This window comes from Lynx canadensis, chromosome A3 (genome assembly GCF_007474595.2).
Source record: "Lynx canadensis isolate LIC74 chromosome A3, mLynCan4.pri.v2, whole genome shotgun sequence".
In the NCBI taxonomy this organism is placed as follows: domain Eukaryota; kingdom Metazoa; phylum Chordata; class Mammalia; order Carnivora; family Felidae; genus Lynx; species Lynx canadensis.
Window position 1 is genome coordinate 17,128,441 of NC_044305.1, and position 15,730 is coordinate 17,144,170.

The window sequence follows — 15,730 nt, forward strand, 5'->3', positions numbered from 1 at the left end:
TGCTTCTTGGCTTTGAAACAAGCTATTGCTTCTGCAGGGAACGTTCTTGCCACTCCCTCTCTATGTGTCTGGCTCCTGAGTAACCCTGGGCCTCAGTGTAAACTTTATTTGTTCCAGAGAGTTGCTTGTTGTTTTTTTTTTTATACCTCCTCCCCCTAAATGGAGTCTGAGTTAGTGATCTGTCCACGTATATACCCTGTCACCGAACTCCTCACTCCCCGCCCCTGACACTGCCTCTTACATGTCTGTAACGTGCACAGGGGCAAAAACTCATGCTGACTGCTGTTTCTCTGGAGTGTCGGACACATAGTGGGTGCATAAGTAATATCTGAGGGTAGAACCAATTTCATCCAATTTTTTATTTAAAAAATATTTTTTTATGTGTATTTATTTTTGAGAGAGAGCGCGAGCGAGCACGCACAAGCAGGGGAGGAGCGGGAGCGGGGGGGGGGGGGGGAGGGAGAGAGCCACAGGATCCGAAGCAGGCTCCAGGCTCTGAGCTGTCAGCACAGAGTCTGTCACAGGGCTTGAACTCATGAACCGCGAGATCATGATTTGAGCTGAAGTAGGATGCTTAACCGACTGAGCCACCCAGGTGCCCCTCATTCAATTTCTAAAAATCTTGGTTCTAGCAGAGTTTGTGAGGAAACCAGTGGAGGGGTTAGCCTTCATGCATGGATCCAAGTAGGGGAAACTGAGACTAGAGATATGAGCAAGTTGACTTAGGGATACCCTGGCAGGGAGAATAAGTGGAGAAAGTAAGCCCCAGTGATGGAGGATTTGAGGGGAGGATGCTGTGGAATTGGGGTGCAGACAACATCTGTGTACGTCTCTGTGGGACAGAAGGGCCCATCTGATACCGGCATTAGATAGCGTGATACCCTTACCACAGACAACCATGGTCTGCTCTTCCAGTAAAGAGCAAAATAACGTGATGGCGTCTAGCCAGCCCTCACGGCGAGGAATCTACCCTGGCATCACCGGGGCAGACATTTTGCAGGGCTCGTAGGAGCTCTTAACCTTCATTTATGTATTTATTTATCACGGACAAGGTTAAGGACGACCTTTCTGAGAAGTAGGTGGACACTCTCTCCAGAAACAAAGCTCAAAACCATACACCTTCCCCACTGTTGACCTTGCCACTCAGTGGGCACGTGACCAGGTTGCTGTCAGGGTCGGACCCAGTTGTGACAGGGGAGATAAAAGTGTCAGGTGAGGGGAAGGTGGGCTTGAATGCTTCGTGTTTCTTCAAGCCCTGGTATTTTAAAGCCTGGGAAATAATAGCAGTGACCCAATTTAGTAACACGAAGCCAAGACAGCACTATTTTAACAGGCTTAGTCATCTCTTCGCTTTGCTTTTTTTTCCCCCCTCCATTTCCATTTGTGTCTTTTCCCATTGCAAATATACGAGGTAATAATCCCGTATTTTCCATGGAGCGTGGCAAACATACTATATATAAGACACAGTTGAACATTCTGTGAGTGTAATTGGAGCATAAATGTAACTAATCAAAATATTATCATGCCAATGGATGTGTGAAGACTTTGGAGATTTAAAAAAATATATATATATTTTAGTTCCATGTCATTTCAATTTAAGAGATTTAGAGCTGCAGAAGCAAAGGACTCAGCCCAATGAATGTCAGGAACAATTTGGGGTCTGACAGTGTTACAGGCAGCACTGTTGTTCTCTTTACTCTTAATATGGCAGCAGCCTGACAACTGATTTCCTTTTTGTTCTTTCCTCCCACTCTCTGCCCCTCTTCGTGCCTGCGCCTGCTCCTAGGGCAAGGCTGGCTAACCCTGGGGAGTGTGAGATCCCTGCTTGCACCAAACGTAACACACCTGCTTGTGTGGAGCCTAAGAGCTGAAGGATGGGTAGGGTTTCCTTTGTTTGAGTCTTGGCTCTGCTACTCACTGTGTGGCTTTAGAAAAGGTACCTGATCTCTCTGTGCCCCAGTGTTTTCATTTGTATGGAAAGGGTAACAGAAGCAACTACTGACAAGGCTGCAATTAGAGTTGAATGTACATGAGTAAAATGGGATAGTTTGTGTTTGCTGCTGTTGCTGTTTGCTGGCAGGTGTGTCTGAGGGAAGGGAATTGCTGTGGGAACATAAAAATCACTGTGTTTCTTTATAGAAACAAGACCCGAGGAAAAGGGCCTTTCCTCCTTCAACCCCACTCTAGAAGGAGCCTAAAATCCAAGCCAGTCCTGGCTCCTTGCCCACCTATACCTAGTGACTGTAAAACTTGTGGGGGAGGGGAACAGACTCTGCCTGCACACCCCTGTTCCAGGTGAAGAAATGGAGAGAAAATTCTTGGCTCCCAGAGGCACCGTGTGACTAAAACAGTTGCACAGGAAGGGGTGGGAATCTGAAGGGGGAATGGCGTTATATGCCCTTCAGTTCTGTCTTTACATTGCCCAAAGAGTTGTGATACTTCCCACATCAAAAAGCAACTAGAACAGAGCCTGTGTCTCACCCTTCATGTAGCAGAGTTCTCACTGGGTCATGGCGTTGGGTTCCATTGTCTTCCCTACACTAACATTTATTTTTCCTGCGGCGATGTTGAGCTATGCTGTGATGTTGGGGGAGGAGAGATGTGAGGTTGTAAAAGGGGGTAGCCCGGGTCCTGGGGTGCCCCATAGTGTTTTACATGGGCCTGTCCTCATCACAAGATTATGGTAAGGTTTAGAAGGGGAATGTTGGGTGGGGGTTTTGTTTTTGTTTGGGGAGTGAAGGGATGAGAAGTAATTAAGGGGGTTGTGCATGGCTGGGATTTTATTCTGCTTTGTGGCCATGTCTTTGTCCTGTCCTCCCTTTCTCTCTCTGCTCAGTGTCGTTTTCCCCACCTGTATTTCTCCTGCTTTACCACCTCTTTCTCCCACTCCTTGTGCCCCTCCTCCCTCATCTTCCTGGCTGTGTACTCACTACTCACGTGCTTCCTTCTTCCTTTCCTTCTGCCTCCTCTCCCTCCCTTCCTACTCTTTTCTCTCCCTCTTCCCCTCTGCTTTCATCATTTCCTCAGGAATGGGGAAGGAATGCAGGCAGCCCAGGTACCTGGTCTTTGGGGAGAGAGGCCCATGGATAGACCCCCTTCAGCAGTGCCTTCAAATCCACTCGACTGGGCCTAATTCTGTTTTTAAACGACATCATCCATACCTACATGGGTTATCAGATAGCTGTTTCTTGGAAAATTGCCTTAACAAATTTGCATATGAAATGCTTAAACCCCAACTTCTTGGTCTGAACGAATGATTGCAGAAATAGTTATTACTTGTTCACACAAATTGACTCTGGCAAAATGTTCACAATGCTCACTTCTTTTGAAACTTCAGGAGGGGGGCGCCTGGGTGGCGCAGTCGGTTAAGCGTCCGACTTCAGCCAGGTCACGATCTCGCGGTCCGTGAGTTCGAGCCCCGCGTCGGGTTCTGGGCTGATGGCTCAGAGCCTGGAGCCTGTTTCCGATTCTGTGTCTCCCTCTCTCTCTGCCCCTCCCCCGTTCATGCTCTGTCTCTCTCTGTCCCAAAAATAAATAAACGTTGAAAAAAAAAAATTAAAAAAAAAAAAAAAAGAAACTTCAGGAGGTTATTTTCTTTGTTTTAAATAGATATTATGTATCCATTAAGCTGTAATTAATCCCTCCTCCCCATTTTCTGGTATATTAGAAAAGAAGCAAGTTTCTTTCCCCCTTTTTTTTGACACCTGATAATTAGATTGCTTTCATTGATAATATGGATGATGTTGAATGATACGTTTGCTACTTTGGCTATTTTAAATTGTTATGTTTATGATTGGCTTGATCGTTAGTTTTCATGATACTTTTGGCAGAACTGTACTTCTCTTCCATGTATCTTTCCTTACTTTATGGTTCATTTGTGTCTTTTGACATTTTGGTGCCCCCTGCCCTTTATATTGTGACCAGATAGCTAAACTTGAACATTCTGGACTTCTAAATGAAGCCTTGTCCAGAAAGATGTGATAGAGCCAAGTATAGGGCCAACAATGCGGGAATAAACATCCTCTGGGCATTAGTGAAAGCCACTGAGAGAAGGTGACATTTAAGTCGTTCAGTAAAGGACCATAGCTGGGCTGGGCTGTGTGGGTTTCAGGAACAACACCCCCTGAGCAAAAACCCAGAAGCAGGGAAGTCTGCAGTGTGTGTTAGTTTCTTATTGTTGCTGTAACAAATCACCTCAAATTTAGTGGCTAAAAATAACACAGAGGTGGGGTTTTTTTGTTGTTTGTTTTTCTCTAGTTGAGGTGATCAGAAGTCCTAAGTGGGTTGCCCTGGGCTAAAGGTGTCTGTAGGGCTGTGTTCCTCCCTGGAGGCCCTAGGGGACAATATATTGTCTAGTTCTTGGGGGCGGAGCGGGGGGGGGGGGGGGCTTCTGCATTTTTTGGTTCCTGGCTCTTCCATCTTCAATGCCAACAGCATGGCACCTTCAAATCCCTGATTCTGCCTTTTCTGTCTCTCTTGTCCAGAATAATCTGCCCCTATCTTAGGGTCATCTGATTGGCAATCATCATTTCATCTGAAATTTTAATTCCCCTTTGCTATGTAAGGTAACATTGTTATGCCCAGAATTCGTGATCCCCAAAGACCACTAGGGAGCTGAGTCCGATGCAAAAGCAAAAAAGCCTTTATTTGAGCTAGCTCGAACTCAATCCCCTACCTGCACAGACGCAGCGGTGAGATACCAGGCAGAGAGAGCGAGTTTCAAAAGCACAAAGGTTTTATAGGGGTCTAGGGGCAGTTGGTGAGGTAATGGCTGTGGCCTCAGCTGATTGGCTGGGGAAGGGTCGGAGTACTGTTACGCAGGTCGCAGGGTGTGTTTTGATCAGGAAGTTTGAAGGGTGAGCGGGAGGTTACTCAAGGGGAGGAGGCGTGGTCTAGGTGAAGGACACAGAACAAGATGGAGTCGGCCGGCGTAGGCCTGCCCTTTCAACATTTTCACAGGTTCTGGAGACCAGAATATGGCTGCTGTTTTCCTCACCACGGAGTGGATGTGGGCTGTGTAGGCAAACGATTTTCTCTCTCTTCCTCAATGTTCCTTGCTTTAAAACAGGGATAGCATGGTACCACTTCATTGGGATGCTCAAAGATGCTAAGAGAAGTGCCTGGGACATACTAAGTTCTCAATGAACATTTAGTAATGTTAAACATAAATTGCACTGGGCACACGGACATCTGCTACTGGCTGTCTATTATGAAATTAGCATTATTGAGTCAGTCCAGTTTTTCTTTTCTTTTCTTTTTTTTTTTTTTTTATAACATTTATTCACTTTTTAAGAGATCCAGAGAGACAGTGTGAGTGGGGGGAGGACAGAGAGAGAGAGAGAGAGAGAGAGAGGGAGACACAGAATCCAAAGCAGGCTCCAGGCTCTGAGCTGTTAGCACAGAGCCTGACACAGGGCTCGAACTCATGAACCCTGAGATCATGACCTGAGCCTAAGTTGGATTTAGGAGCCGACCTGGAGCTCAGTTGGCTTAACCGACTGAGCCACCCAGGCGCCCCCAGTTTTGAAAAACTGTGTACTGAAAACAGACAAAAAAGTTTGACACGGAGCTTTCAATTTCCCATTTTCTCGATGAGAACATTGAGGCCCAGTGAGTTTTCACGACTTGCTCAAAGTCACACGACTAAGAAAGAGCAGAAGTGGGACTGAAACCCAGCACGTGCTTCATGTCACCACAGCTGCCTTGGCTCCGGGCAGCATTTGGGTCCCTGCTGCCATCCTCTCCCTTCACGTAGATGCTGGCGCTGGAAGCTGGCGGGGCCACCTGTCTGCAGGGACAGCTCTGAGCTCTCGGAGCCCCAGGCCCTCAGCTGCCAGTTGCCTGAGCACACTCATGTAATCTTAATGAACAATGTGCAAAGCCATTAAAAACTCAATTAGGGCTTTCTTTTTACTGCCGACGTGAGGAAATGCAATCCTGAGGTGCTCATGTGTAAACACAATAGCCGCCATCTGCTATGGAGAAGCCTTTTGCCTCCAAAAAGGGGATCTGTGTTGCAGACACATCAATAACGGGGCGCGTATCAAGGCATTATTATGCACGAAGGGGAAAAATGCAAAATTTATGGCCAGCCAGAGAGTACTTCCTGGTTTAATTCGACAATTTTCGGTGCTATGTATAATAACTATGAGGAAACTAATGCTGTTTTATGTTCCTTATCACGTCAGTAGATTTTTTGGGGGGGGGGGAAGGGAAAAGAATATATTTACAGTCTTCCCTTTCTTGTTTCTGACTGATCTTGGCGTAATGACTGGCTCATTTTTGATCTCCGGGAAACTGACAGCCCTGGGATGATATTAATTAAGCCAACCTGTTGATCAAAGGGGGCCCCCACTGAGCTGCTGGTAGAGGAGGGTTTTCAGTCCTTAACAGTCTCTAAAATGGCAGGCCTGGGCTCAACTCAGATATGGCTTCCTTCCTTTGTGGAGGATGTGGTCAGAGCTCTGTAAGGTGGGCTATGAGGTGTTTTTAGGGCTCTTCCCAAAGACACTATGCTTGCATTGCTGAATATTCTGGCTTCCAGTCCCTGTGCCTTTGCACGTGCTGTTCCCTCTCTTTGAAATGCCTTCCCAAATTACCACCAGGCACACATCCACGAAAGGGAAACTAACGGGGAAAGAGAAGAGGCTCATATAGACCTTATGTGGGGATGTAAGCTCTCTGCCTTCTGGGATCTCTTCACACATAATGTGGCTGAGGATATTCCTGGGGAAGGGGTTCTGGGAGAGAAAAAACTGAGCCTTGTGCCATGAGGATGTGAGAATACTCAGGTGCGTCCTGCGGACTGGAGGAAGCCTGTTGGCAGTGATTGACCGCAGGGCTGCTGTGGAGGAGAAAATCCATCCCAAAGGATGATGCCAAAGTGGAATTAAGGGGGTAGTGCTGCTGGGTGAGCCTCACCCTGTTTGTTGGAGGAGCGGGGGGACCATGTAAGTTTGCAGAAGAAGCTATCTCTTGAACCTTACTGACTTTGGAGCTTAAGCGTCTCTTTCGTGGGTCCCCCGAGAGTGTGCCTCAGCCAAGACACTGCAAGGACCTGCCCAATCTTTGAGCTGAGGACCATTCAAGAGAGCTGTGCCAGAAGTGCGGGGAGGCGGGGGGAGGACAAGGGGATTGGCATCATTAATTTAGTCGGCAGTGAGCACCTGCCTTGAGGACTTGGAGAAATACACAGGGGAGGATTGCAAGGAGCTGGGGTTTGTTCAGGTACATGCAGGGCATAAAGCTGGCCAGATTCCACTACCAGGGTTCATAGTGCACTCACGGGCTGACGAAGTTTCACATTCTTCACACTCGGGCTCTGCATAGCCCACTACTAGAAGACACCCCAGCTCCCCTCGCTGAGTTCATCACCCTTCTCTCTGCATTGTTACCACGTCTCTGCCCTGCTCCAGAGCTGTCCTTCTAGATACGTGAGGCTAGGTTTCCTGGGAAAGAGGGCATCTGGCCTTTTCTGTTCCCATAGAGGAAGGTAGGCTGTGTTTCAAAATGGGGTAGTTACCCAAATGTAGGAAGGGAGTTCAGATATCGGGTGGCCAAACCACAGAGAAAGTTTCTCCAGCTCATCAGTCTGATTAACCTGGAGGAGGTAACCATGCAGGGCTGGTATCTTAGGAGCAGTGTATGACCATGATGTTCATACTGGCCAGCAGCCCTGATGAGTCTCCACTGCTAAGGATGGACCTTCCCTGGTTATAGCCCCAAACCTTTTTCTTTTTTGTCCAAATTGGGAGCCAAATGATATGACCTTGTGTTTTACTTTTTACATCATACTTCCTTACTAATTGATGACAGGGTCCACTAGTGCAAGGAATCTTCTATACTCACATGAGAGCGCTCAGATTCCCCCCAGGATACCTGCCCATTAGACAGTGTACGCCGGCTGGCTCCAAATGGGTCTGTCGTCCTGTGTCTCTGGTTCACTGGCTTGGGAATACATATGTGTTCATGTTAATGTAAAATGATGACAAAAAAATGGTCCTCCAAAGATGACCATGTCCTAATCCCTGGAACCTGTGCCTGTGTTAACCTTACTGGGCAAAAGAGATTTGCAGATGTGTTTAAGATACTTAAATGGAGAGATTGTTCTGCATTGTCTGGGTATACCCAGTGTGTGAGAGTTCTTATAAGAGGGAGGCAGGAGCATCAAAATCAGAAACAGGAGAGGTGACAGTGGAGCTTGAGGTTGGAGTGATGTCCTTTGGAGATGAAGGGGCCAGGAGCCAGGGAGTGTAGTCTAAATGTGGGACAAGACAAGGAAACAGATTATCATCTGAAGTTCCTAGAATGAAAGAAGCCTACCTATATCTTGATTTTAGACTTCTGGCCTTCAGAACCATAAAAGAATAAATTTGTGTTCAATTAAGCTATGGAGTTTATGGTAATTAGTTACAGCAGCCATAGGACACTAAACCAGGATCTGAGTCTATTGTCCCCTGGTGCTCCACCTACTTGGCCATTGGGCCTCTGTCCTCATAAGGCTGCCCCTGGTCATGAGTTTAAGATCAGTTGCACTGGGTTCTTCTGTTGCCAAGCTTCTTTCTGGGCTCCTCAGGGACACCACTGTTGCGGCTGTGGGTTCCTCCCCCCCAAAGTGGTGCAGACTCCTTCCCTTCTGCTGGGTCTGCCACCTGCTGATGCTGACTTTTCACCATCCCCTTCTGTCACTTGGACCCCAGAGCAGCACTGCTCATTCCTCCAGTTTCGCCAAGACCTTCATGAGCAGGACTCCATCCTGCTATACCTTACTGGTCTATGTCCCTTCCCTCCTTTGCCAATAGGCTGGGCGGGGTGTGGTGGGGTGGGCAGCCATCATTTTTTTTTTTTTTCTAATATATATTTTTCAATATGCTTGTCTGTTTCTGTGAGCCTTGCACCAAAAGACACACCTTTCTGTCTAGTCTAAAGGCTGGGGCATGCATATCAAGTCCTCAAAATAGACATGAGGGGCCAGGGTGGTAGTGGTACCGTGACCTTGACCAGACACACATCCAGCTTACCTTAATGAAGATCCAGGATATTTCTTGCTTTTTTAAGAATTCGTTCTCAGAGTCGATTCTTTTTCTTTTCTTTTTTCTTTGTGCCTCTGTTGACACTAGGATACCGCTTTCTGTGATGTCCCTACTTTGTGTGTCATCCTATCCCCTTAAACAAAGGGACTTGTGGGAAGTAAGGGTTCTATGGGGGTGCCAAAACAATAATGCTAGCTGTGAAAATAAACTTCAAAATTTCAATGCCTTAATAACCCAATAACAGTTTATTCCTTGTTTTCTTAAACCCAAAATGAGTGTTTCTAATAGGTGGGTAGCCTTCCTGATGGTCATGGTCATTCAGGGAACCAGGCTTCTTTTACTGTGTTCCATTTCTCGTGGAATCCTCTGAATCCTATGCTTTCAGCTAGCTGGTGGATGGGAGAGACAAGGGAGAGGTGATTCTCACACCTCATTATGCATACAGATCACCTGTGGATCTTGATAAAATGCAGATTTGGATTTAGAAGGCCTGGTGTGGGGCCTGAGATTCTGTATTTTTTTTTAATGTTTATTTATTTTTTGATAGCCACAGAGTGTGAGCAGGGGAGGGGCAAAGAGAGAGGGAGCGAGAGGGAGACACAGAATCTGAAGCAGATTCCAGGCTCTGAGCTGTCAGCACAGAGCCCAACACATGAACCATGAGATCATGACCTGAGCTGAAGTTGGACACTTAACCTACTGAGCCACCCAGGTGCCCCAAGATTCTGCATTTCTTACAAACTCGCAGGTGGTGGTGATGCTGTGGGTTGACAGACCATCCTTTGGGGGACAAGCTAATGGAGGGTGGGGCAGTGGAAGTAGGGTTGGGGGGAGGGAGGTGGCTTTTACGAACCAAGCCTCCATGTGCCAAGTGGCACACTTCCATACTTGGGCCCCATTGGCTAGAACCCAGTTGTGTGGCCCCACCAATCTCTAAAAAGGAGGCTGGGGGATGCAGTCCAGCTCTGTGCCCAGAACAAAGAGAACAGGTGTGTTAACAAACCAGGAATCTCTCCAAATGGAAGGTAGATAGAAGGCCAAACACTTTCAGCACCTCTGCCTTGTGGGAGGTGGAGCCTCGTCTATCTGCAGTCACAGGGACAGCAGGATAGAGAGAAGCTCTAGGGTCATGGAGGTGTATGTATGTTATGTAGCTCTGCCTCTTCCATGAGCTTGCTCACCACCGGAGCTGGGATGAAGAAGTAGAAGCCTGAGCTGGTGAAAGGGAAATGCTCCCGACTCTTTGTGCTGCGGATTATATGCAGCCTGGTGTGGATTGGCAGGACAGGAGCTGAAAGGCCCACAGGGGCGCTATGGGATTCTTAGTGGAGAGAGCCAGGCATTGCTTGCTTCATAGGCTGCCGTCCCTACACATAGCTGTGCCACAGCTCTGTGGCAGGTGCAGTCTGCTTCATGGGGCTTGTGAGGCATCACTCATCTATCCCTGGGAAACCTTCTGGAACCCTGAGGCATGTAGGTCAACAAATACAGGCATGTATGCTAGCTCAGTCTTCTTTCTGTGCTCAGTTTCCCCCTTGCCATGGTTCTTTCTTTGCTGCCTCAATGGGGAGGTTGTGATAATTAGAGATAATACATCTGCCAAGGGACATCTCTCCACTTACCCTGTGTTAGCACCAGGCCGTAAACAAGGAGACTTGATTCTCTTGGAAACATGGAGGGGTTGGGGAGACGTGGCTTCTGTGCTACTTTCATTGGCTCCTGTCCCAAGAGGCAGGGAGTTTTCTGATTGGTGGGATGGTGAAAGTCTGATAGCTCTAGGTTCCTGTTTCTCTTAGTCACCTTGCTTCTCGTTGGCTCATTTTTGGGATAGGCCTACCCATTGACCCTAAGTGGCCGTCTCTCCAGGATAGCTCCAGGCCTAGGGATCTGGGTGGAGTCAGAAGGAGGGAGTCCACGACCATCCACCTGCTTTGTGTGCTCGTGCAGAGAAGATAATGCAGAAGCCTGATTTGGCCTCAAGTCCAAGTTACTTTCTCTAATCCAGTTTTGTGAATAATAAAATAGGAATTTTGAACTCTATCTGTCCTGTGTGAAATTTTCTTTTTTGTTTTCTTTTGAGAGAGAGAGAGAGAGAGAATATGAGAGCAAGCGCAAGAGGGGGAAGGGCAGAGAGAGAGGGAGAATTCCAAGTATGCTCTGTGCCATCAGCACAGAGCCCAATGTGGGGCTTGAACTGACAAACGTGAGATCATGACCTGAGCCAAAACCAAGAGCCAGACGCCCAACCGACTGAGCCACCCAGGCATCCCTGTCCCGTGTCTATTTTTAAATTCATGCAGAATCCAAGGAGTATGGGCTTTGAATGCTTGGTACCCTCTAGAATCCCAATGAGCAACAGTGCCCAGTACTTATTAGCTGGCAACTCCAATCTTCTGGGTTTTACGGTGCATGAATAAGGCTGCTTCCTAAAGTGGCTTACCTCAGTTGGGAATAAGCAGTCTTAAGGTTTCATTCTGAATTGAAGATTTTAGTGGTTAAAATGAGATTTCAAAGCAACAAAGTTTTTCTAGGTAGGAGTCTTCGTCCCAGAATCCCGAGTTGATCTCCTGTATTTTACGATGTAGTTTATTTCATAGCATCATGGGACTTTAAGTCACAGAGTTCAGCCCTAGCAGTTGATGGTGAAATTTCCTTAGACATCTCTTCACTTGTCCAGGCTCTGTTTAGCCACCTGTAGTGGCCAGGAACTATGTCTCCAGGGCCTTTGTTAGAAGGCCCTTTAAATGGAAATTTGCCTCCTGTGGTTTCTTTCATAGATCTGCCTCTCTAGCACCTTTGTCAGTTAGCAATTGCCACAGTAATGCTGCCCAGCAAAAGAAGAGGAAACTCAGTGGCAAATGGCAGTGAGCATTTACTCTCACACTCATGGGTCTGAGCATTGATTGTGGACTGGCAGATCTGGGTTGGGGTATTGACTGTGTGGCTGTGCTTCTAGCTGCGGTGTGGGGATGGCTTGCTTCTTCAGTGCTGGCTGAGCTCGGTTCTTGACCCCACATGTCAGTTCTTAATCCTCAGGTGAAAGAGGCAGCAGCTAGCTGAGGCAGTCTTCTCCTGAAAGACAGTGATCGTGCAAGAGGGCGAGCGTAGCTAGGCATATGCACACTTCAAGCCTCTGCCTGATTCAGTGTGTTGACATCTTGTTGACCAAAGCAGGTGCGGCCCAAAGTCAAGGGTGGGGATATGGCCTCTGCCTCTTCTGGGAGGCCCAGGACATGAATCCAGGGTGGGTTGAAGAACTATAGAAACAACCATTTAATCTGTCAAAGCAACTCCAAAGACGCTCCCTTCCTTTCTGTGGGCAGTCATCCTGCCTAATGCTTGAAAACAGTAGTCATGTCTTCTGCACAGAGTGAGAGTGTAAATGTGGAGTTGGAGAGAATCTGGGTCTCCTCCATCCTTCCCTGTCTGAGGGCCTGGGGCAAGTCATTCAGCCTTTAAATAGAATGAAAATCCTCTACTTCCCAGGTTCATTCTGAAAATTAAATTGAATAACATATTAAAAAGACACCAGGCATCACATTGGTACTCCTGAAGTGCTTAGGAATTACTACTTACCCTCTATTCCAGGCCGGACATCTAGTTGTCTCTCACTTTCTTTGGGGTCTTCCTTGCTTAACTGAATATATTCTATGTTTTATATGTCCTTCTGGGATACTTAGAATCATTCCTCGTGCTGAATGCAGTGTGAAGGGGTAGTTGTCAGTTATTCCTTGAACTGCATGCAAGGGTCCAAGCGGAATATGTTGGGAGGACACTTCTTACATTGGAGATGTTTTGCATCCATCAAGACAGCCTGAGCTTGCATGAGGTTGCATTTCACATTTTGCACTTAGAGTTTGCACAGGTAGCTATGTTCCTGGGGTTTTGTTCCATGTTTCCTTTGTGACCTGCTGCATGTGATGTTTCTTCTGTAAATTTATATAGACTGTCTACTTTGTAGTAATATTCATATGTGTTGCCATCTCTCGCTTTAAAAAAAATGTTTTTTGAGAGAGAGAGTGAGAGCGGCGAGCATGCATGCATGTGCAGGGGAGGAGCACAGAGAAAGGGAGAGGTAGAATCCCAAGCAGGCTCCATGCTGTCTGTGCACAACCTGATGCAAGGCTCAGTCTCACAAACCCTGAGATTGTGATGCGAAACCAAGAGTTGGACACTCGACCAGCTGAGCCACGAGGTGCCCCCATGTTGCCATCTGTTAATTTTTAAACTGCCTTGTTCAGTAGGTTTTCTAAGTTCCCAGTTACCGAAGATGATACTCAGGTTGAAAGATAGGATGCGGCTTCCTCAGGATCAATCAGAAGCTCCTAGAGTGACTTGATTTCTGGCCATTAGGTTTGTGGGTATGACTGATTATCAGAAGGATTTTCTTTTTCTCTCTTTGTCTCTACTTCCCACCCCCTTTGTGGGTCTCCAGGATCCTTCATGATGGTGAACAGCTCTGGGAGGGCCTCTGGCCAGAAGGCCCACCTTCTCCTGCCGACCCTGAAGGAGAATGACACCCACTGTATCGATTTCCATTACTACTTCTCCAGCCGTGATAGGTCCAGCCCAGGAGCCTTGAATGTCTATGTGAAGGTGAACGGCGGCCCCCAGGGGAACCCTGTCTGGAACGTGTCTGGGGTCGTCACCGAGGGCTGGGTGAAGGCAGAGCTTGCCATCAGCACCTTCTGGCCACATTTCTACCAGGTATGGCATTTCATGGTTTGAGTTTTTAAAAAGTAATCGTATGTATCTCTTGCCCAACTAGAGTTGTTACGCCAAGAAAGGACTTACTTTACTCATTTGTGCAACTTGTATTTACTGAGCCTCTTCTAGCAAGACCCTGCAGGTGCAGAGGTGATCCAGCACGGCCCCTGCCTCCCTGGAAATCATGCTCAGCAAGAGGAGACTAATACGTAAATAAGCAGTTACTGTAGTGTGGAACACAGTGGGCTCTCCGGGATGCTGAGGGAACAGAGACAGTGAAGCCTTTTATAAAGTAACTGCTTAAAGAGACCTGATGCGGGACATTCTGTTATTATCCCTATTTTATGGATGAAAAAATTGAGGTTCCGAGAGATGAGATAACTAGTCAAAAGATCACCCCTGAGGAATAGAGCATTTGGGGGAAAAGCAATTAGGAAGGCTTTCAGGCGGAGGTGGCAGCTAGGCTAAGTCTTGAAGGATGAATCAATAATTATGAAAAAGGAAGGGAAAGGCATTTGAGTTGTCAGGGATGGTGCATGCCAGGGGCTGGAGGAGCGAGTGAGAGAGTTTTGCAGAGTTTGGAAACTCTCCCTTGTTTCAGAGTAGGTCACAAAGGAAATACACAGGGAGCTAAGCTTGCAGAAGAGAGTTGGTCGTGGATGGCTTTGAATGCCAGGCCAAGGAGATTAAGTGTAATCTCTAGAGCAGTGCCACTCAAACTGTTGCAAGAGACCTTTTTTTCTTCTCAATTCACTGTGGCCCAGTGCTTTCATGACTAGTAAAAATGTCACAGCAGTGCCACAGTGCTGCAATAGTTTCTAAACACCTCTCCCACTTGCCCTATTTACCTCAGTGTGGGCCGAGAATGCATGGGGCGTAGGCTGGCGTCAGTCTGCAGAGCGTGCCTGGGGGAGCACCGCTCTGGGTCCGCTTGGCCTGGGACTCTCGAAAGCTTTTCTTTTTTTAAAACAACTGTATGAATTTAGGTACAATTTACATATCCTAGAATTTACCCACTGAAGTGTGCAATCCAGTGATTTTTAGTAAATCTAAGTTGTGCAGTCATCACCATAAACCAGTTTTAGAACATTTTCATCACCCCCGTAAATCCCTTCTGCCTATTTGCAGTTATCCCCATGCCTACTCTTGAAAGGTTTTAAGTAAGAAAGTGACATAGTCAAATCAGCATTTTGGAGAAATTTCCATAGAGTCTGAAGCAGAAAATGGACCCGAGGCTGGCAAGGTTAGTGGCTGGGAGCTCCTCAGACATCCTTCAGTTCAACATCTATGGTATGTAGTCCCTTCAGATAGACTGTGCAGGCAGCCGCAAACAATATGGAAATGAGTGGAAGGATGTAGCTGTGTTCCAGTAAAACTTTATGTCTAAAAACAAGTGGTGGGCCAGATTGGACCTCCAGGCCATGGTTTGCTGAACCTTGATGTAGGTGATAAAGCTGAGGTTTAGAGATGGATACTGAAGTCCAAGGGCACACAGCAGATCATTGGAAAAGTCGGGGCCTGAATCTTGATGCCCGGGCCCAAGACTACCCCCTGTATAACTGAGTATAAAGTAAGTGTGTCTGTAAGTCCACGGATACCCCCAGTGAGGCCTTAGGACTCCAACTGGAAAACCTCTACGTAGGGCCTGATGTTAAATGGATTATAGGGTAGGGCCACAGATGCAAGTATAATGAGCAGGAAAAGTGACCCAGGTGAGGACAGTGCCACTCTTGGCGATGCTCTTCGATGGGGTATAGAGAGGGAAAAGGACATTTCTTGGATACCCTCTTTGTCCCAGCCCTGTGGTAAGCATATTGCCTCTAATTTATCTGTGTAGTAACTCCCTGTGTTGGGAAGGAGCAAGACTTGTGTTCTAGAGTAGGGCATATTATTGGTAAACTGAGGTTCCTATAATCCTGCGTAGGTCCTCTGGCTCCAAGCTCAGTTTCTTGCTTTTGGGGAAAAAAGCCCATTATGAGAATCTTCCACTC

The 15,730-nt window shown here is 47.1% G+C and overlaps 1 protein-coding gene across 1 annotated transcript in view; it reads left to right on the forward strand.

Moving 5' to 3' along the window:
* The window catches only part of PTPRT (protein tyrosine phosphatase receptor type T), a 934,550-nt gene that overhangs the window by 199,534 nt on the left and 719,286 nt on the right, over positions 1-15,730 (forward strand). The window contains exon 6 of the mRNA XM_032592759.1: positions 13,468-13,739. Within this exon, the coding sequence (XP_032448650.1) occupies positions 13,468-13,739 (272 nt within the window). The remainder of the gene's footprint in view (positions 1-13,467; positions 13,740-15,730) is intronic.